The sequence below is a fragment of the Genypterus blacodes genome, unplaced genomic scaffold (genome assembly GCF_046128005.1).
Source record: "Genypterus blacodes isolate CSIRO-AG114 ecotype Tasmania unplaced genomic scaffold, CSIRO-AGI_Gbla_v1 ptg000061l_1, whole genome shotgun sequence".
NCBI classification, from domain to species: Eukaryota; Metazoa; Chordata; class Actinopteri; order Ophidiiformes; family Ophidiidae; genus Genypterus; species Genypterus blacodes.
The window spans coordinates 1,623,307-1,645,726 of record NW_027466873.1 but is presented as its reverse complement, the minus strand read 5'-3'; the positions used below and the strand labels follow the sequence as shown (position 1 = coordinate 1,645,726).

At 43.6% G+C, this 22,420-nt stretch overlaps 2 protein-coding genes and 1 pseudogene across 2 annotated transcripts in view; 2 read left to right on the top strand and 1 right to left on the bottom strand.

Annotated features, from left to right (window-relative positions):
* Positions 1-4,283, top strand: LOC143003387 (ubiquilin-1-like; annotated as a pseudogene).
* A 2,077-nt stretch (positions 4,284-6,360) lies between these two features.
* On the bottom strand, positions 6,361-9,597 carry LOC143003569 (putative gluconokinase). Its single transcript, XM_076154333.1, has 5 exons — positions 9,131-9,597; positions 8,457-8,487; positions 8,266-8,352; positions 7,592-7,635; positions 6,361-7,165 (listed from the first exon to the last, which is right to left on the bottom strand). Exons 1-5 carry the CDS (start codon positions 9,166-9,168, stop codon positions 6,811-6,813), a joined length of 555 nt encoding a protein of 184 aa, XP_076010448.1. The 5' UTR covers positions 9,169-9,597; the 3' UTR covers positions 6,361-6,810.
* An 857-nt stretch (positions 9,598-10,454) lies between these two features.
* Positions 10,455-22,420, top strand: part of frmd3 (FERM domain containing 3) — a 31,347-nt gene continuing 19,381 nt past the window's right edge. The window contains exons 1-3 of the mRNA XM_076154020.1: positions 10,455-10,559; positions 21,530-21,634; positions 21,933-21,975. Of these exons, the coding sequence (XP_076010135.1) occupies positions 10,455-10,559; positions 21,530-21,634; positions 21,933-21,975 (253 nt within the window). The remainder of the gene's footprint in view (positions 10,560-21,529; positions 21,635-21,932; positions 21,976-22,420) is intronic.

Sequence of the window (22,420 nt, the reverse complement as noted above, 5' to 3'; positions counted from 1 at the left end):
ATGTTTTCCCCCGACAGTGATTTTGTGGAAGAGAATGCCGGGGACAGGATTCGTACCCACACCTCTCTGCGCAGGCGGCTCAGAGCTGAGCTGGCGTCTCTCCGGAGAACTTTCTGCCGAGTCATCGGCACTCACGCGCCTCGCTGTCCGGACTGTGCGCGCCTTTCTGCGGGTCCTCTCCACTCCGCCAGCACGGGACAGGACTGACCGAGACGATGTCTGCCAGGGTAAAGGATGAAGAAGGACCGAGGGCTGCGTGTGACCGTCAGCCTCCTGATGCGATCCAAATCACCGTCCAAAGTCCCACGGAGAGGGAGGACTTGTCCGTCAGAGGACACTGCACCATCACACAGGTCAGCACGCACCAACGAGCGGAGGCTTTAACTCTAAGGATGTGAATGAATAACGAGTTTAGCTGCTGTGTTGTGTGATGGTGTTGTGTTGGATTATGGGTGGTGTAATATCCCGTCTCTCTTATTAATGGGGTGGACACTAAACTGCAATAGGGAACACCTCCGCCAAGGCCGAGTAGCCCACCAATCATGACTAGGTCTGTCAGTGATGAAATCTAACATCTAATCTAATTGTATGGACCACCCTATACATTTTGGATTATGTCATGTCCACTTCTAAAGTTACTGACAACCACTACCCACGGCCTGGATTGTAGCTGTGCAGAGTGTGTGTAGCCGAGTGTTTCTGTGTGCAGCTGAAATGTGGCGTAGCAGAGCGAGTGGGAACCTCGGTGGAGCAGCTGGTGCTGATCCACAGCGGCCAGGCCCCTAAAGAGTCAGAGCTGCTGAGTCACCGTAAAGGACAGGACGGGTCAGTCAGCTTCCACATGGTTCTCTGCTACACACACACACCCACACACACACACAGTCTCATACTGTCCTCAGGTACAGAAACATACACACCCTGCATATAAAAGTGCACAAACTGATGCTCTGACATTTATTTATTATGACCTTTCTCAGATTAAATGAAGATTGTGCAATGCAGTGAGGCAGTTAGTCTAACACAGCACTGTCATTTGGTTTAGATTTCCACGTTATGTGGACGAGAGTTTCATGTTACTTTTGTGCCTCTGTACAGTTCAGTTTCAATTTGAATCTGTTTTTATGAACACACTCCTCCTGCATGAAGGAGCTAGAAATCATAAAGGAAAACAGTATACATAAATGTTCCTGGTATATAAAAACAGAGGACACTTTTCCTCCATACAGACTTTCTATAGATTGAGCTTCCACACACATTTTGGAACAAATTTATGATGAATTTTACTGTGAGACACCTCTAAAGGAGCCCAAAGATGCAGCTTGAACCAAAATGCAGTAACTCTAGGTTTGGAATAAATGCCAGTCCATCTCTCCCAGACCTCATCATCCATCTGCTGTGCCCCCGGGTGATGCTTCTGGAACCATCCAGTCAGAGCTCACAATGTTTCTTGCACCCAACCCTGAAGACTTCACACCGTCTCCCACCTCCCCCCTCTGCCTGGGTAAGAGCCACTGTGCCACCTCCTGCAGGCCCTAAGTCATTCTCCTGCGCTCATGTTGTTTCCTGTTATTTTTATTCCTCTCCTCATGTCACTTCCTCCACTTCTCCTCGCTCCCCCTGTCGCTTTGGCTCAAGTATCTCTCCCCTCATCCCTGCAGTGGAAGCTCTGGACAGCCTCGGTCTCACGAATGATCCCGACCTCTTCCCTGCACTCCAACGGCAGATGGAGAGTCAGTTACTGGCTGATCCAGAGCTGATGTGCCGGGTCCTGGGCAGCACCTTTGTGCAGAGCACCCTCGCCACCGCCACTCCTCAACTCACCAGACAGCTGATCCTGTCCAACCTACAGTCAAACCCAGAGGTGTCCGATGTGCTTAACAACACAGATATCATCACGCAGGTGTGTAGCAGTGTGGCAAGTGGCAGTGTTTACATGCTGAGGCACAGCACTGCTACAGGTTATATGCTGTGTAGATGTAAAAATGCTCTGATCTTCTCTCACTCTCCTTCCTCTTCCAGGTATTAGAGCTTATGAGAAACCCTGATATGATACAGGAAGTGATGCATAATCACAACAGAGCATTAGGCGACTTGCAACAGGAACAGTGCAACACTGAACCCACTCCAAACTCTAATCCTATTCAAATGAGTGACATGAGAAGACAGCAGCCTTTTCAGGTACAGTTTCAAGACACAACAAACAGAAACTCCTTCACACACACCTCATACCATAATTGGAGTTTATTACCTAAATGATTAGCCCACATATGGTCAAACTAGTGTGTTGTAGCATGTTGTTGTCATTGTCTTCCTCTGTTGCATAGGTTCAGACCGGACCGCAGACTGTTCCTCTCTCCAACCAATCTGCAAATCCTTTCACAGACTGGACGGCCCCACCCAGCGCTGACCAAAACTCAAACAGTACTGTTAGTGCAGGCAAGATGGTGCACAGGCACACAACTATGCTATACAACAAACGAAATGAAAGTAGAGCAAAAACTCTCTTTCCTCTCAATCCCCTTTTTGCCTTCCTTCTCCTAGCAGTTCTACATCATTAAAAAAGAAGAAAGTTGATTAATAGTCTACCAAGTGCTGATAAATGTCTCCCTGCTCCCCTGCCTCTCCTTCCTCAGCCATGCAGTCTCTGATGGAGGAGATCACAGCTAACCCAGGCCTGATGGAGAGCCTTCTGTCTGGCCCGTATGTCAGCAACCTTTTAAACTGCCTCAGCCAAAACCCAGACTTGGCTGCACAGGTAAGTTGTGCACAATTCAGGGGGGGTACTGTACATTGATTAGCACAGATGCAGGCACATGTATGTACAGCTCTCATTTTCAAACATTTCCTCTCAGATGCTCCTGAGCCACCCTTTGTTCTTGGGGAATCCTCAGCTGAAGCAGCAGATGAGACAGCAGCTCCCTGTCTTTCTGCAGCAGGTTAGTGAAGTGAAAATGTCAGATATTTGTTCCGTTCCACCCCTTTTTAAACTTGAACCAACATTCATCTTTTTCCATTTTTGACCAATGAATAATATATAGATGCAGAGTCCAGAGCTGCTGTCAGCCATGTTGAACCCCAAAGCCATGGAGGCTCTGCTGCAGATCCAAAACGGCCTAGAGACTCTGGCCACAGAGGCTCCTGCTCTCATACCTGCGTAAGTAAAAAAAATAAAACACACACACAGAGATACACAGCACACTCCAACCTCCATTCACTGGTTTACAGAAGACATCTTAAAGTGATAATCCTTAGTTTAGATATTTTTATCTCACAACTGACATCTTATGGTCGTAGATGGTGATAACAGGAAGTTGAAGAACAACAGCTCCCATAATGCAATGCAAAAATGCACATGTGAGGAAGTTTTGAACCATCCAAAATTTTGATAGAAATGTCAGTTATCAGGTTTTTTTCTTCTTTTACCTTATTAGCTTTTTTCAGACTTTTCTTTTTGTTTTCTGTCTGTTTTTTTTGTACACACTGCCACCTACTGGGCTGACTAGCCCTCATAAAATGTCACTGAAAGTAGATAGTGTTATTTTCCTGGTTATATCAGGTCTGCCAAGTGACTTATATAGCTAAAATGTCATGGAGAATTAGGGTTCTATTCCATTTTTTTCAAACAAGAAAAGTGAAGGATTATCACTTTAGGGCAGAAGACGTTAGTAACCTGTCATGAGTGACCAGCATGTCTGTCTTCTAGAGCTGCGTTTGGAAACACTGGAACAAGTGTTCATGCTGCTCCTGAGCTACAATCTGATTCTGTAAAAAACAACCAATCAGGAAGTGATCCTCAGGTTTCCACAGTAACAGAGCACCAGCAGCAACAGTTTGTCCAACAGATGCTACAGGCGTTGTCTCACACTGATAATGAGGTAAGACATCGTTTCTTTAATTTATCCATATACCTTTACATACTTGTTTGATTATTCTGAATTTGTTGTGGTTCAGGGTCATCTGAGGTCATATGACATTCAGAACCATGGCCTTTGTTCCAACATGTGTGTCTGTGGTGCCCTTAATTCACTGCTGTCTCCTTTCAGGTCTGTGGCGAGGAGGCTGAGTTCCGGCAGAAGCTGGACTAGCTGATCTTTATGGACTTCAGAGAGGCTAATCTTCATCCTCTCATTAGCACCGGAGAAGATTTGATCACGATTATAGACCTGCTGCTCTTATTGATTTGTGCATACACTGTATATGTACACAAATAACTTCATCCACATATACACGTAACACCAAACATGTCATAACCATGATGTTATCCATTCATTCATTAACTTGCATTAATCTCAGCCTGCAGTATTAAATGATAGCTTTAAAGTCACACTTACTCTGTGTCACGTATCTAATTACTATAAAACGTTTTTTGTCAATGCGATTATTGAGGAAAATGAGTTACCATGACCCATGTCAGGGTAGAATTGGATGAATGTGAGCACTTACAATGAGTCACTGACAGTTATTTGTGAGTGACTCATCGCTCATGTTCTAAAGACTTCTGAAAGATTTAAAAATGTTCCTTTGTTACTCTACTCTACTCTACTCTCAGCCACATTATTATGCCCCAAAAAAAGCTTAAAAGCTATATTAGTGGGTCAGGTTTAGGTGGATGCTTTCTGTCATTGTTAAAGACAGATTGTTCAAGACATTAAAGACCCAGAAGCACTATTATAGGACCCCATATTATCAACTTAAAGTCTAACTAAAGACCAATATTAAACACAGACTAGACTGAAATCTTTTGATTCATAAACAACACTTCATCCAGCGTCCCTAAGATAAAAGGAATTATTTATTGGGGTAAATATTATCTTGTGAGTTAGTTATTAGTTATTTTAACCAGAGTGACTCATCAGGCAAAAAATAGCCTTGACGCAGTGATTGAACAACGCTGCTCTCCATCCTTCCCTTCGTACTATTCTACTATAAACAGTAGGTGGCGGTAGTACTCAACTTCACAGGCTCTGGTGTTTTGGCTTAGATTGCTGAATGCAGAATACATGTGACGTATCTGCAGCTGTTCAGTGTGTTCAGTTTGGCAGTGAGCATCAAACCTTTGACAATCCGTCAGCAAGACTTATCATTTATTTATATTTCTTTCAAGTTTATTAATTGATTGTTTAATATAGGTCAGCTATTTGCAGAACAGTGTAACATGAACTGTGTGTGCGTCTGCGTCTGCTTGTGTGAGTGTCTGTGTGTGTGTGTGTGAGTGTGAGAACCATCATTAAGTGTTGTTTTCCTTGTTTGTGTCCCCAGAAGCCTACTGACTTAACTGACACATACGACCCACTCTCCATCATCAGGTAGGTGTGTATGTGATATACTTGACAGCCCCTGCTTATCTAGCATCTGTATTTGTGTGTGTATGTGTGTTTGTTGCTGCCAGGCTGAGGTCTGTTTTAATCTCAGATGTGTGAGCACCATGTGCCTGGATGTGCGAGATATGAGAGCAGCCAGGGGAGGTTTTCTGGATTAGAAGCTCTTAAAATATTCACGTTGGGGTCTGAAGATGAGTCACACCACAAAAACAGCTCTGCTGTGCTTGGGTGTGTGAGGGTACAGCCCATGATCGGCTGTGTGTGTGTGTGTGTGTCCGTCCTGAAGATTCTCTGTTCCCTGTTCCATGGATCAGGGAACAGGGATCACAAAACTTTGACATGAACTGATCTGTAGTGTGAGTTGCCTTTCAGTAATGTTTATCCACATAGTAATGTTTGAGCTGCAAATATATCAAAACATGATCATCATTTTCAGATGCCAAGTTGTAAAGAGTGGTGAGAAAATGATAGTCAAGAAAGACATACTGCACAGATCAAAGGAGACGTATAGAGAGCCAGAAGATAGTGGGACATGGCGAAGAATCCTCCAACCATCTGGTAAATATTGGCATTGAAACATGCAGCGAGTCAGCTAGCAGCATTCATCACACACCCAGTGAGGCTGAGACTGAAAGACTGAAATGTGTTTCCTGTCAAAAATGAAAACACCTTTTCATAGATACATTGCAAACATGTCTTCTTTGTCGGGGGAATATCAACCTGGAATCCAAAATGACAATGTTAATATAGTGTGTAAACCAAAAAAGATTAACTCAAAGTCATGTCATGTAATTCTCAGTTTGGGATAAACAAAGTATCTCTCTCTCTCTCTCTCTCTGTCATAGTCAACTCATGTTTCACATAGTTTGTCGTCCCTTTAGATAAATGATGTCATTAAAACTCAAGCTTTCATTGTTGTTTAATTGAAAAAACTTCTATCACTGAGCTTAAAGTACATGAAAGTAACAAGTTAAAGAATTTATTCCAATGAACAAAAATCAAGACTGTAAATAATACACTGAGCTTTTTTCCTGAATGCTTGGTATAAACACTGAATACAGCAGATTATAACTGTAACTGGAATACTTCAATCAACTTTAAGGACCCTTTTTAATTTTGGGGTTAATACTGATCCAACCATATTAATAATGATTTCTTCCATTTGTACTGCATATTCACGTGTCATTTAGTCTGTGAGGATTACGTCACCCTCTGTGGAAGTTATCATTACTTCAGCTGGCAAGTCTTGCATCGCATTTTTTCATTCATATACTTATATTTGTACATATTTTTGAATATGTACTCACTGCAATTCATGATTTTGTTTCACTTAGGTAACATTGCCGTTCACAAGTGCTTTAGTGTACAAGTTTGATTGTGAACTTTGAACCCTGAATGCACATCACCAAATCAGTTATCTCTTCTGAATTGTCATTTGTCTTTGTAGATGCTGCTGCCTCCTGTATCTGTATGGTTGGAGGACTGGAGATCATTTGAGGCTAATGAGGTGCATCTCTATGTCCGTTGCGATCTCAGCAATGCTCTTCCTGATATCCACTACCAACACATTCTCCTCATCCAATGGAGGCTCTAACGTACCAAACTGGGAACGCAGCATGCCTGGATTCATAAAATGTCCACTGCGGTTCTCGATCCTCTGATGAATAAGATTATAGTCACCGTTTAGGAAAAGGAAAAAGACATTGGAAATAGTGGGGTGTGGGACTTCCTGGTCAGGGCAGGAGGAGGTAGTGAGGGCCTTGGATCCGTGCAGCAGGATCTGTCTGTATTGGCGCTTCAAGGCGGAGCACACCACTACAGCGTGAGAGCCTGTACGCCTTTCCCTGAGGTAGAGGACACACGTAAGAGACAGGATCTGAGAAGGAAGAACTGCCTGATACAACACAGAAAGAAGATCTTAGAGGGAGCTTAACAACTGCAAAGATGCAAACAGCTTCAGTGAAGATGGAGAAGATAAGCAAAGGAGGGATAAAGGATGAATGTAAGGAAAGGAGGAGTGAGTGTGTGTGAGAGAGAGAGAGAGAGAGAGAGCGAGAGAGAGAGAGAGATCAGAAACAGCATGAGACACACACCTCAATAAGACTTAATCTGTCTTTGCCCTCTTTTCTGGTTTTCATCTTAACTTTCAAAACCATCTTTGATATTTGTGATACCTCTCACACACGTACAGTATCTCTGAAGATAATGATAATGTGTTTTATGTTGTGTGTCTTGTGTGTAGGGATGAGAAGAGGTTTGTGGGTTCTTACTCCTCAATGACTTCATGTAGTTTTAGAAGCCAAGGCAGTCTGTCCTAAAACACAAACACAGTGGTGTCAGCTTACATCATGGCAGTAAACAGGATTTCAGATTGTAGCCTGCTGAACCATTTGTGATTACACTGGATCTGACACGCCAGAGCAAAGCATCACATTTACACTCTGTGCTGTAATTTGAAGAATATTTTAAAGAGCCAATCAGACTTTCAAACATAGAGAAGCACAAACACATCTTTAATTACTTTGCAATTAGAAATAGAATCAATCCTCAGCAGCAGAGTCAGACTGTTTACATGCAGCACCATACATGGAGAACTTCACATTCTATTTTATCCTGCTTCTATGCAAATGTGTGTTCTTTTAGGCCATGCCAACCTCATCTAGCCAAACGTGGCTTTCGAGTCAGAATTTACAGTTCTGATTGACCTCATCTTTCATTCTTAAACAGCCAATAACTGAGTGGTTTTATAAGCTGCCCAAAGGAGCAGACAGAGCAGCCTCAGGGTGTCAAAGCACATTTCTGAGTGTGATGAAAATACATGATAAAAATAAATGAATCATCTGTGACGGTTCTGTGATCAGTAATCAAAACATTGATTTCTCCCCCTGTTCCTCCAACATTCGATTCATAGAGCAGAACAGCTGTCACACACAACAGAACTGACCTCGTCTGTGAGAGGATCACCACGGGCCATTTTGTTGATGCTCTCCTGTGGGTGGAAGTCATCCCCTTCATACAAGGGCCAGCCCAGCTGTAGGTGGGCATGACACACACACACACACACACACACACACACAGGTGAATTTATGCAGAGACAGGAATGAAGGTGTGTTCATGTGTCAGTGGGTCTATTACCCTCTCTGAGAGGACGGTCCCTAAGGTGCTCCTGTTTGGGACCAAAGGGAAAACAGGGAAGATGAGGACAAATTACAATAAAAGTAAGACTTGAGATTTGAAACTGAAACTAATCTGACATCTCTACAGCTTTGTGTTGCACCTGTCACAGACATTCATCTGTTAACACATAAACATTCATCTGTAAGGAGGCTGTAGTGCTTATACAATGACACCATGGGTCTATTCACTGGTTATAGTTGTGAGTCAGGATGATCTAGACACCAATGACTTGGTGTGTGTAAACTATCCGTGCACAGTTTGTTCGTTCTTACGATTTTTCGTTGATTTCCTTCTTGTCAATTTGCCCGCAACTGTTTCTCTTCTTGGTACGCAACTTCCGGGTTATACCAAAACAAAACAACGAGCCAACCACATAACGTAACCAGACAGAATCCAGGTGTTTTCCGTTTTTTTGTATTTCTGATATCAGCTTGACAAGAGAAAAAAACAAATAACGACTCGTTCACAAATTTTCACGTTTTCGTTCCAAAGCGAAAAATCTAAAGAACATTTACGCGGATTATAAACTATTACACCTTTGTTCAGTGACCATGTCTTGTCTTATGTCATTGAACAGTCAAACATGCAGGTTAGACTACACACAGTGAGACGAAACATGATATTCCACATACTTTCCGCAGCCTGACACTCCCATGATGATGTAGATCATTTTCAAAAACACGAGGTCTTGAATTAACCTGGTTTCTGTCACCAGTCGGTTGGATTTGAGCAACACGTTGTCAGGCGCAGTTGTTTCCTTGACAAATACTAATGGAAATGGCGGAAAGACAGCTGGTTGGTTGAGGAGCGTCAGTATGTTAGTTGCACGCTCTCCGCTTTTTCATTCAATCGTTAAACGACCCCAGAAACCTTTACCGATTAAGATTTGTCATTGTTGTGACTGATATGAAGATTTTTTTTCCGCGCATCGGCGATTAGCAATAAGACCGGAAATATTACGAATTCATCCAAAATCAACAGCGTCCTCATGTCACATGTAAATATACATGCATGCACCGAATCATAAACTTTGAGCCAGAAGAGAGATGTCTGTGTGTGTTTCCTGGATCATTAGCTGATCAGCCTCTGATCACGTTGTGTTGCTACATACGTCATCACGCAGAGACGCAGCGCCCGTGCGGCCTTAAAGGGGCGGTGCTCCTCCCTCTCAGGTACCTGATGTCAATAAACTGCTTCACCGCTACGTTTCCTCTGACTTCATTATTGACAATGTAACATCTAACATATTGAGTTCACACGGAGGCTGTAAGCGTGTTCTTGTGTTCAAATGTTGTCCATAGGCCAGAACTGAAAAATGCTTTTTTTTATGAATGCAATACAAATACAAAAGACTGTAATGAAGTAAATATGGAATAACAAAGCAGCTTTTATGTACCACGTGGGTGAAGCATTTATCTTTGCAATGTATTTATCATCAAAGTGATTGGAGTGATTCAAACACATTTGCTATGAAACAGGTGATATGGTATCATACTACACATGATGGTTTACGGAAATCACACAGGTAAGATACTAAAACCTGAGTAAATAAATAAATAAAGACCATCGATTAGCCGCGAGAGAGAGAGAGAGAGAGAGAGAGAGAGAGAGAGAGAGAGAGCGAGAGAGAGAGAGATTCTTCCCCCTCGGTGTGTGTATGTCAGTGAGCAAGCAGGAGACGGATGCAGACTCTCCTCCATCTCCTCTATTGCATCCATCCATTCTCTCCTCCATCCATCTCTCCATCCACCCATTCACTCACTCCCAAGGGCGGCGGCGGCGGTGAGACCCGACTGAAGGCTCCATTGTATGCGTGTGAGTAAAGCGTGGACGGATTCGCGCGCGCGCACGTGTGTGTAAGCGTGTGTGCCTGTGTGTGCGTGTGTATGTGTGTGTGTGTATGTATGCGTTCGTGTGTCCTCTGACATGAGGAGCTGAAACAGAAGCGACAGAAGGATGAAAATGCTCCGGTTTCGCAGTCCCAGCATCCGCTCTCTGGACCACGAGATCCTCTGCACGATCCGGTTACTGGACGACTCCGAGATCTCCTGCAGCATCCAGGTAGAAGCTCCGAGCTCCGAGCTCCGAGCGTCCTGCACCTCCCACACCGCCCTCAGTCATTTCCATACATGATGAAACACAACAGCCATATTGTTCAATGGCATTTTGTCCATTGTCACGTTTTTTAGCGTTAATTCTGTCTCTGTGGTTGTGTGATTTACATGCGGAGGGTCGCTCGCTTTGCTCCACACGGTGTCCACCCCGCATCGGAGGGACACAAAGCCGCCTGATAGTCCACCTTAGTCAGGATGTTTTTGTGCGCAACATGTGGCCCACACATGCAGAAGTTAGGATGGAAGTTTTAATCGTGGCATGATGAAGGATGGAGCTCCTGCAGGGTGTGGTGGTGAGGAGGAGGAGGAGGAGGGAGAGGAGTAGCTACTGTTTGGGTTAGTGATCAATAAATCACCTGAGGCTGCTTGTTTGTGTATGTTGCGATGTTTCCCTGTCGGATGGCACTTTTGTTGTTTGAGGAGGAAGTCTGATATGTTTCCATCTGGCTTCCTTCCACATGAAGGCCAAAGAGGAGTAGACTTCTGTAGCACCCAGTAGCCCCTGGATGAGAAGACAGGAGGAGGCCAGCTAATAGGAGGCTGTGTGTTTGTAGATTGAGGGTGGGAAAACACTCTGAGTTGAGGAGAGGCAGAGTGGATTTCCCTTGTTTCCCCTTTAGCTGCTTGCATGCTTGTGTACAGACTGAAGAAATCACGTATCCCTGAATTCAAAGTTTGAGAAAATGAAAGTAATGAGTAGCCAAGGGTGTTGTGTTATACATTTCTGAAAAACCTGGCATTAGATGTTCTGTGAGAGTTGTTCCCTGAAGTGTTTGGATGATGGATTTGACAAATTACATCAAGATCCTTCCGCTGAATAGACACAATATGCTTCACAAGGCTGTAGTGTGTGAATCCTGCACAGATCCTGAGCTGCAGTCACCAGTAACTTATCGGAAGTAAAAACATGTCTGCCAGATCACCACAATGTAACACACATGTTTCAAATGTGTGTATAAATGAAGCACTACAAACAGATGCACCCGTCTATGTTGTTCTAAAATAACTCCATTGAACTGAGAAATCGGTGAGTGAAAGCTGCTTTTAGCTGCCGCAGACGCAACTAAGCAAAGAGTTACAGGCCTTTAAGAAATTCTCTGCTGCTTCAGAGCTCTGCTGTTTGACCCTGAAAGGCCAGAAACACACACTCCATGTCCAACTAAATGTCGCTCTGGTCTTAACATGCACTCAATCAATGATTTATGAAACAGCATTAAGTGCACTGAGAGAGACACAGAGACAAAGAGACACACAGAGACACACAGATAGAGAAGGAGGGAGTGGTAGAAAGCCTGAGCGCTTCTTTGTATCGCCGCACTCACATTTGTGTGAAGCCGCCCTGTTTGAAAGCACTAAAGTGTGTTATATTCCGTCTGAGAACATTAAAAGGTAACAGATGTGTGAACATGTGTGTGTGTGTGTGTGCTCAGCTGTGTGTAAGTGTGCACGATAAGGAAATGGACATTTATGTTTCCAGCTGACTGCTTTCACCGGCGCTTTCTTTAATGGCTTTGTGTTCCTGTACTGTGCTGCTCCTTCCTACATATTTCATGACATCCTCAGCTCCTCATGCTACACTCAACAACACCGTCGCTCCTCTTTTCACCGCGAGGAGCCAGACTTCCATCTCTCACATTCAGGACTCTTTTGCGTCTTTTCCCTGCTTTGTGCTTGTCTCTGTTATGTTCTCTGTTCCTGCTTCTCTCCACTTTGCTGGATATGTGGGTCAGGATGAGCGATTGAGAGATTGAAAGCTGTCGTAGAAATTGTGTTTGTGACATTTATTCTCAGTTTGCCGACGTTTGCTTATGTGCAACGCAGCAGAAAAGGTTTCGGTGAATGTACAAGACCTCATTTTGTCGGTGCTCCTATTCTCTGAGATGTCACTGCTTTCCGTTGTGGGTGCATTAGTCAGGACCCAGTGGGAAACGGTGTTGGCACTGAATGGAATATCCCGAGTCAATGAAGACTCTAAAATATCTCTGAAAGCCACTTAAAGAGGTTTTATTTCCGAGGCAGTAGAGTGTGTAATATTGCATTCAAAATGCATGAGGATTTCCAGCTGGAAAGATTATTGTGAAACCCGTATAATGTAAAGCATAAGTCACTAAGACGTTCAACCAAAATCTTCCATATCCACAGAATCCACTGCAATTACGCCAAAAAGTGTTTGTATTTTGTAGCGTTTCACTCAAGTCATTGTCCTCATCACACAAATCCTCCCTGTAGATAGTTTATAGTGAATGAAGTGAATAAAAGTGATATCTGAGATCTGTTATGTTAGGGTGGTGATACAGTAATGTGCCTTAAGCTGTTTACACAAAGTACAGACTGATATAGTGTGTGTGTGTGTTTACGTATGTCTGCATTTATGATTGTGTGACCAGTGTGGAAGTGGATGTGTGTGTATGTTTGTGTGTGTGTGTGTCTACAGCCCGGGGGTGAACGTGTCCAGTGATGCTGCTCTCATGTTCTGTCAGACCTGCAGGAAGAGCGAGATGATGTGATCAATACACAGTCCTCTCCTCTCCTCTCCTCTCCTCTCCTCTCCTCTCCTCTCCTCTCCTCTCCTGCCCACCTTTTCACACATGCATTCTATTTTTATGTCTCGCACCCATATCTTATGTCTTCTCCTCTCCTTCTCTTTCACCCTTCATCTCTGTGATCATGTATAATTAAGGATGATCACTGTCCTTCATGTGGCCAACATCAGTCAGCTGTCACCGATGCGCAACACGAGGCTGTGTGTGTGTGTGTGTGTGTGTGTGTGTGTGTGTGTGTGTGTGTGTGTGTGTGTGTGTGTGTGTGTGTGAGTGTGTGTGTGTGTGAGTGTGTGTGTGTGTGTGTGTGTGTGTGTGTGTGAGTGGCATGTTTTTTTCTCCAAGGCTCAGTTGTGTGAATGATTAGCCGTGTGTAGCCACTGTGCCAAAGTTCTACAATTACTGACATTGCAGTTACTCACAATCCCACCTAAATAGCCTGGAATAACCTCACTTATCTATCTTTCTATCCTTCTATCTATCTATCTATCTATCTATCTATCTATCTATCTATCTATCTATCTATCTATCTATCTATCTATCTATCTATCTATCTATATCTATCTATCTATCTATCTATCTATCTATCTATCTATCTATCTATCTATCTATCTATCTCTCTCTCTCTCTCTCTCTCTCTCTCTCTATCGATACACATTATCAGTCTATTTAAGGACGTATGTGCACATTAATATTGTTTTTCATTGTGTCTGCCTTTCAGGAAGAGGAACCGCGTGTGTGTGTGTGTGTGTGTGTGTGTGTGTGTGTGTGTGTGTGTGCCTGTGTGTGTGTGTGTGTGTACGGAGTGATGCGGAGGTGGTGGTATTGCTTCGGCTGGTAGGGATCCTTTGTTGCCGATTATAAATAGCATGAGTTTTCTATTTCAGTCCCACTTGCCGGTGCTTTAATGCTCTTCTGATCGTGACTAATCAAAGTTAATCCAATTTTCTGACTTCTGCTCTCAAATTAGAGAAAACAGAGATGGAGGAGGAGGGGAAACAACAGGAGAGATGGTGACTGTGACAGGTTGTTTAGTTTTTGTAACAGTGATTTTATAGATAACAGCAAAGTTAAGGGTGTAGGAGGAAATGCAGTCACACAACGCACAACACACTGAGTAAGGGTGTGCTACAACATGAAACACACTAAAAATGAGACTGAGAGATGAGACAGAATTGGAGATGAGCTAGAGAAAAAAGGAGGAAGGGGAATTTAGGAAAGAGAGAAGGAAGAGAGGGTGTGTGCGTTGAAGTGTGTAATGTAATGTGATATGTGGAGAAGTGCGTCCGTGTCCTTTTGTTTGGTATTTTCAAGGCTAAAGATGGAGATGGGATGACATCAATCAGAGGTCAGGCAAGGACGCACGGAGCTGGTTGATATTCACTGCCTTGCTCAAGGACACTTCAACACTGGATCCTCTGGTTGACGGATGATCTTCTCTCTCATCATCATCCAGCAGAGTGATGACCACTGCAGATACATACTTGCATACCTTTAGCTTTAGACTCAGGCTGATCTTATGCCATGCTTTTTTCCAAGGACATTCTCAGATTTGAGGTCTTTTCAAAATGTCCCAGCTTATTCCAAAATTCAACAAAGAGCCTGAAAATTCTTAAGAAAAGTTACCGGTTTGCTTCAGACTCCAGAGGCCATTGTCTGTAACGTGTCGGCACTTTTGTCTGAAGACCAAGTTCGAAAGGGATTCGAGCAATTGTTCCTTCATCACAGTTATGCTGAATGAGTCCAATCACAAAGACAGACAGCTTTGTCCCCGTCATTGTGCTTTACTTCAGACCAGAGAGCGGCGTGAATGTTAAACTCACTTAGTTTTTCCTATTTGCCTGGTGAAAGAGCTGAATCACATATTTATTATTTAATTTTTGGAATAGAATGCTCTGCTTTTTATGAGAAACTATTGAAGGACACACGCACCATGAGAAAGATCGACTCAAGTGGGCGGTGGGCTCGGTGTGTGTGTGCCGTCAGTGTGTCCCCATGTTTAGCTGCTACAGATCTGATCAGCCTATGTAGAATAGTGGAGTGGAGTCGAGACGAGATTCTCGTGTAAAGATGAAGGGATTTACTACAGAGACGTATATGGTCATTTTTAACAATGTCTTTCAGTCAAGATCAAGTCTGAGTCAAGAACCTTCCATTTGGACTCTCCTCTCTCCTCCATCAGACAGAATGTTATTTAATTTACGTCTTATTTAGAATTGAGAACTGATATTACAGATGCGATCATGGGATTGATCTTGAAATGAGATGCAATAACTGAAAATTGTAGAGGCAGCCAAATCAAATGTGTGACTCAAATGCAGCGTCCATGACAAGCAGAATAAAGGCTGAAGGTTTGGAGGAGAAGCTTATCAAGTGAGGTGAGGTTATCATCTAAATTTCCTGACATAGTTAAATCGAGTCTAATCTTTAATTGTAAACCAGAGGCATTGTGGTGTTTTTGTACTGATGGATGGAATTTTAAAGGCGGTATCTTACTGCTTTATTCATATTTTATATTGAGTGTTGTGAAACTCCAAAGTGGCACATTTGCTGTGGTTGTAAAGTGTCCCCGTCCTCAGCTAGAGAGAAATGTTAATCATCCTGTGTGGAGTCACGGTGTGCTGTGAGTGTGTGCTCATATTGGAAGTGAGCGGTTTCACTTTGTATTTGTATTTTCATGCATCAAAATCAACAGCGTAAGCACAGAAATCTCACTTTTTGCTTTTCTGGCCATTTTTTTTGGGGGGGGGGGGGGGCTTTTGAAATAGCTGATTCAAGTAAACAGTAAGTTTCCTTCAAACCTTCTTGGACAAATCTGCCATCTGTGCCGCAGCTTGAACAGTATTTTAAATTCCTCTCATCACCTTTGGAGCGCAAGCCAATGTTTAATTTCCCTTTTGTGTTATCAGCAGCTGAATGAAGCCTTTGACCGATGCCAGAATGCATCACAGAGAGAGATTGTGTGCGTGTGTTTGTGTGTGTGTGTCTCTGTCTGTGTGTGTGTGTGTGTGTGTGTGTGTGTGTGTGTGTGTGTGTGTGTGTGTGTGTCTGTGTCTGTGTGTCTGTGTGTGTGTGTGTACAGCTATAACCTGGAGGTATTCTGTCTTATTGTTGGATGTTGATATTGAAAAGGTAGTGGAAGTCGCTGTCACCCTTTCTCTCTCTCGCTCTCTCTCTCTCTCTCTCTCTCTCTCTCTCTCTCTTTTGCCCACTCTCTCTCTCTCTTGCTCTCTCTGACACACACAGATACACACACGCCCTCCAATCAGGGATTCACACAGCTGTACTTCACATATACAGACATCATCACTTCTCCTCACTCTCTCTATTCTTTGGGTTATGGGCTGTTTGTCTCCTCCACAAAAAAATGATTATACTGATGTGGAAAGATGCACACACACACACACACACACACGCACACACACAGTCTCTCTCTCTACCCACTCCTGTTGTCCTGTGAGCTGTGAGTTACTGTCCAGCTACACACAGAGTGAAAGTGATGATTCATTTTAATAGAAACCAATTCAGCTTCCATGTATTGATAATTTATGTCCATACATTCGAGGTTATTAGGCTGTGTGTCCAGGCATGAAGCCGTGTGTGTGTGAGGTCACGTGTGTGTTTCATCATCTCTGTCATTGTGTGCATGCTTGTATGTGTGTGTGCGTGTGTGTGCCTCCAGAGCAGAGCAGATGATGATACGGTTAATTGGTTGGTCTCCTCCCGCGCTGGGACAAGGTCACAGTCACCATGTTGTTATGAGGGCTGCAGGGACGGGTTAACCGCCGCATGGTGACGGCTACCGTGATTTAAACAGTTGTGACAATTTATCGGCATGTGAAATGATTACATCACAACTCTCACATGGCACTCCACCTCTCTTTCAGCTGTAAAGGAGAATCCACCATCAGTTTAAACTCCTCTGTACACTATAAATATAAAAGTGGACGAGTCAGTGGCTGAGGAGGTTGATGGGATGATGGGATGTATCAGTAATGTATGGAGAGGTAGAGAGAGAGAGGGAGACACTCTAGTTCAATTCTAACCATAGCTGTGATCCTCTGCACATTGATTTGTCCTGCCCCACTGGGGTCAAGCCCCTGGATCGATCCATTCTTTAGCAGGCGGGTGGAGTTTTGAGTGATAAATGCAAACTGTCTCAGGGAATATTAGCACTGTTAATAATAGGAGTGCTAATGTGTTCAAATAAAATGGCGAAACCTCCACCCATCTCCTAATCGCCTCCTTTCTTTCTATGAAGAAGACAAAAGGGACGACCGTGGATCAGCGAGGCCATCGTCCTAACAGCGGCCACTGTGCCTTTAAATTGGTTTTGTGTTCAGCTGAATTGGACCATATCATTATCATTAAAGCGCCGATTCACTTCCTGGCGTTTATTTCCTTCTAGCCCTCCGTCCTTTGTACGCACAAGAGGACCGTGTGCTGTTTTCCTTACGGGGGGATCTGAAGAATTTAATGTTCTTTCGCCTCGTCGCATTTGAGCTCGGCCAATTAGGTTCACCGTGTCATGAAATGAGTCGCACTGAAGGCAATGAGCGCCAGTCATATTTGAGCTGGCAAGCATGTCAATTAAACAACAAGCAGTGTTTAACTGGGCCAAGGGAGCCAGGGTCCTAGTGCCTGACTTCTTGTTGACATGAGTTGTGCTGAGCATCGTGGTGATGAGAAAAAATATGATGACGAGAAGAAAGTGTGTGTGTGTGTGTAAGAGCATTGAGGCAGGGCAGAGAGTACTTTGTCATTAGGTGAGATCATGTAGAGACATGGTAACCAAGTAAATTTTTAATATGCAGCCTTTGGAAATATAAAATATGTATTTAGCCGTCGTTGGACATGACATGGAGTCTCTCTGTATCTCTCTCTGCGCCAGCATCTTCCTCTTTGTCTTGATCTTTGGCGCTCGTTCCTTCCCCCTCTGGCCTGTTCTGTTGTTACTCTTTGTCTCTTGGCGTCTGTCCATCCTCCTCCTCCTCCTCTGTGCTCACAGCTTCTGCCCTCAGACAGAGGAAAGGTGGCACTGGATGATCGGGCCGCAACCAGAGCGTCCTTTGACTGGTTCTCGTCTGCGTCTTTCCTTATTATCTTTAGTTTTTCCACTCCCTTGGTGTGTATGTGTGTGTGTGTGCGTGCGTGTGTGTGTCTCTGTTTGTGTGTGTGTGTGCTGTTTGCTGTTCAGATTTAACGGCTTAGCAGAATCACTGTTGTGGATCAGCTGAAAATCCAACAGAGATGTACACAGACTTGCAGTAGCACTCAACCACACACACGCACACAAACGCACACACACGCACACACACACACACACACACACACACACACACACACACACACACACACACACACACAGTAACACAAGCTTCATATAACAGCTTCATCCACGGGGACCTATAATACGCAATTTGGTTCACAGGTTACACTTGCCGTTGTGATGCAACAGTGACCCATCAGCAGCCAGGGACATCAAGAAAGTAAGAAAGAAAGAAAGAAAGAAAGAAAGAAAGAAAGACAGAAAGAAAGAAAGAAAGAAAGAAAGAAAGAAAGAAAGATGCTTCATTGTTAATTACACTGATGGTATTGATGTCATTTCTTTCTGTGTTTGTCTCTGTTGTGACTGTGCTGCCGTGTTGCTTTGCTGACTCTGTCACTATCTTTGAGTTGTTGCGGCGACTGATGTTCTATCGACACCCTCACGGCAAACACAGCGTGCAACGAGGAAATACTGTTTACTGAGAAATCGAGCATGACTCATCGAAAAACCTTTCTGCGTTTCATTTCTGCTTAAACGGTTCCCTCGACGACGGCACTGTGGTCACCAACAACAACACACACGCAGAAGAATTCAAGATTGGTGTTTTTCCACTTCCAGAGGTGAAGTGCAATGATCAACACGGACGACACTAAGACGGCATCATCTTGAGAAAAGGAAGCTGAGGGAAAGACTGAACAAACTTCTGATGAACATGAGGGGAATGTTCTGTCGTTACATTAGGGGGTTATTATTTCCATTGTAAGGTTAAATTAGTTCATTGTTTCTGCTCATTTGTTCTGTCTCTCCGTCTCCTTTTCTACTTTACAATCTCCGAAGCTGTCAGTCAGCTGCCTCTTAGTGCTACACATCTGCGGTGAACGTTGTGTGTTATTCTTTTATCACCCTTTGTTCTGACTCTATACTGACATACTTGTTTCTGGGTTTTGTACAAATATGTCTATCACTGTAATTCAGGATATATAACCCAAACCTAAACAAAAAAAAATAAAAATATATACACTTAGAGGTTTTGAGAAGGTTTAGAGGGTTTTCCTCACTTCTTGTTCCATCTTGTCAGAACAAAAGTGGAGGAAAACTTCCAGGTGCACAAGTAAATCCTCTTTAAACTGAGGCTTTAATACAAATTTGTAAATGGTTAAAACACCAAACAACAATATTTTAAAGATGCAATCCTGACCGAGAACCTTCCCGCATGTTCAGTGTTTTAGAGAAACCTGCTGGGCGTGCAGCAGCGAGGTGGATGAGGTTCTTCACTGCTCAGTCAGATGAGCAAGACGCATCCTGCAGGCCGAGCTAATGACTTAAGCTAATTTCCTCGCGTAAGTGGAGAGAGAAGGAGCAGAGGGAGTGTGTGAGCTCTGTAATGGAGTTGGGTTGAGCCGTGTATTTGTAATTGCAACATGGCTGCTTCCATACTGGCTGGGGCCCTTTGTGGTATGTTACCTCCGTCCCTCTCACATGTTTCCTGTCTCTACACACTCAATGCACCTCCTGCACTGTCCACGCAGTTGGAGGAGAACTAAATAAGCCCTGTTTAGGAAGGAAAAGCGAGGTTCTTACCTTAACCACTGAAATCAGGATGAAGACATCCTTATTCCAACCTTGCAACTTCTAAATCAGAAATTCCCAGGAGGACTTGAAGGCACAATGTGAATCTGATCATTTTTTGTAACCAGCCGTGATAAAAACTCATTTGGGACCATTAATTACTTGCTATGGAAACCTCTAGTAATTTTATAGAGTGCTAAGATTAGAGTACATTTTGATTGGTAGTATAATTTGAGTCAGTGCGTGTGTGTGTGTGTGTGTGTGTGCGTGTGCGTGTGTGTATTGCAGATGGTGAGTAAATCACAGCGTGATAACAACAAGGGCAAACGCACTATTACCTGCTGAATCATATCAGTCCTGCTTAACCAAGCACAGATTCCACCTCCATCAGCAGGTTATGGAGCAACAACGAGACGACCGCACACACACACAAACAGGCACAAACATACACACACACACACACACACAGTCACAAGACTTAATAAGATCTCAAGCTAAATAACATCTGTGCATTTACATTAGGGACAAAGCTGCTGCCTGGTTATGTTTAGGTTTAACTGCCTTTATTAAAGTGCCTTTTTCCATCCAGATGCTCTGAGCCTCCAGCCGCTCCTTTATTGTGTTTGACCTCAAGCATACGGCTTCCTCGTCACTAAGAGCCGGTGGAGTCTATGGTTATATAAAATAAACAGCTGTTGTAGGTTTTAGAGTAAAATTTGTTTCCGTTGTCAGATAGAAAAGGGCTTAAAGCAAAGAACAGCTCTATCAAACACTCAATCGTCACTTTTATCTCTTTTAAATAGACCAAAGAACAGCACTCAGCACTGTCACAACATGCTATGCTTGCAAAAACCTCATCCTACAAAGTGAAAATGTGACCTTAACGTGACCTTATTGTATATAGAGACTTATCTTTTCACATCCTAATCATTTATTATATATATGCTTGGTTTATTCCCTCATTTTAGTCCTAATGCACACACATCACATCTCCATAAATCTGTAAGCATTAGAACTTTCCAAACTACATACATGTATGACAGTCCTGTTGTCCTGTGTGTGTGTGTGTGTGTGTGTGTGTGTGTGTGTGTGTGATGAGGATTAATTGACTGAGGATCAGGTAATGCAGGGTGATTATTGATCTCTCTCTCTCTCTCTCTCTCTCTCTCTCTCTGCAGTGTGTGTTTATGCACTGCAGAATGGGCCGCTGTGTATTCACGGGCAGTTATATGGGGTTGATTTTGGCTTGTGGTCGCTGCAGACAAACCGTCAGCGTGAGACCTCATAGTTGCTGAAGTGTTTTGCTCCTATTAACGTGATTTACTCTAATAAAATATGTTCGCCTCACAGAAACAAAATCCCCAGAGATCTTTGTTTACTGAGCACAGCGGTGATTCAGAAGCTATCAGATGCACCCGACAGCTTTATGGGATATCATGGGTTTGAGGTGTGTTTTTGATCAGATTGCTTGGCAGAGTGTAACAGTTAAGGTCTCTGTGTGTGAGGTGTTCATACGTTTCTCTGCTGCCTTGCTTACAGAGAGACACCAAAGGCCAGTTCCTGTTGGACCATGTGTGTAACCACTACAACCTGCTGGAGAGAGACTACTTTGGGATCAGATACGTGGATCCAGAGAAACAGAGGGTAACGCACACACACATACACACACACACGCACACACACACACACACACACACACACACACACACACACACACACACACACACACACACACACACACACACACACCTTTGCCTTCCAGTGCCTTTTCAGGGTTGTGAAATCATCAAAGTGCAACAGATTAGATCATTTTTAGCTTTTAAGTCTTAATATCCTCCTAACTCACAACTTGTCAATGAGTCTCTCTCTCTCTCTCTCTCTCTCTCTCTCTCTCTCTCTCTCTCTCTCTCTCTCTCTCTCTCCCTCTCCCTCCCTCTCTCAGCACTGGCTGGAGCCCAATAAGCCTGTGGTGAGGCAGATGAAGTGTAAGTGGCCCTTATGCTCCCTTTGGGTTTTTCCTATTATGTTTATTAGTTTACTTGTTGTTGTTTTTTGCATGTGAGGACATCAACAACCACATGTACCAAAGTATGAAATGGAAGTGTGCATTGTTCTGTGTGTGAGTGTGTGTCGTGGTCTCCATGCTGTGGCTGAGGGAGGGTGTGTAGGGTCACACACACGCAGGGCAGGATCCAGACCGGATGGGTTGGAAAAATAGATGGATTTTCCCTTTTAATCAGACAATTATGACAATCTCTGTTTCTTTCTTGCCTCTTTCCGTCTCTCTGCTTCACTCGTTTCTACCGTTCATGTCTCTGTCTGATGAGCGCTCTGCTCTTTCTGCCCCACTATAAATGAATAAAGAAGCTATTAGCGGTGCATTTTGCCTCATCGGAACATGTGCAGGAAGATGGGAGGGGACAGGAGGAG

Bases quoted from the DNA above. Each gene is read 5' to 3' on its own strand.
- LOC143003569 (XM_076154333.1), bottom strand. From the start codon at position 9,168: ATGATCTACATCATCATGGGAGTGTCAGGCTGCGGAAA. The intron at 8,488-9,130 runs GTATGTGGAATA...GGTCCCAAACAG, and splicing joins GGAGTGTCAGGCTGCGGAAA to GAGCACCTTAGGGACCGTCC. The intron at 8,353-8,456 runs GTAATAGACCCA...GCCCACCTACAG, and splicing joins GGACCGTCCTCTCAGAGAGG to CTGGGCTGGCCCTTGTATGA.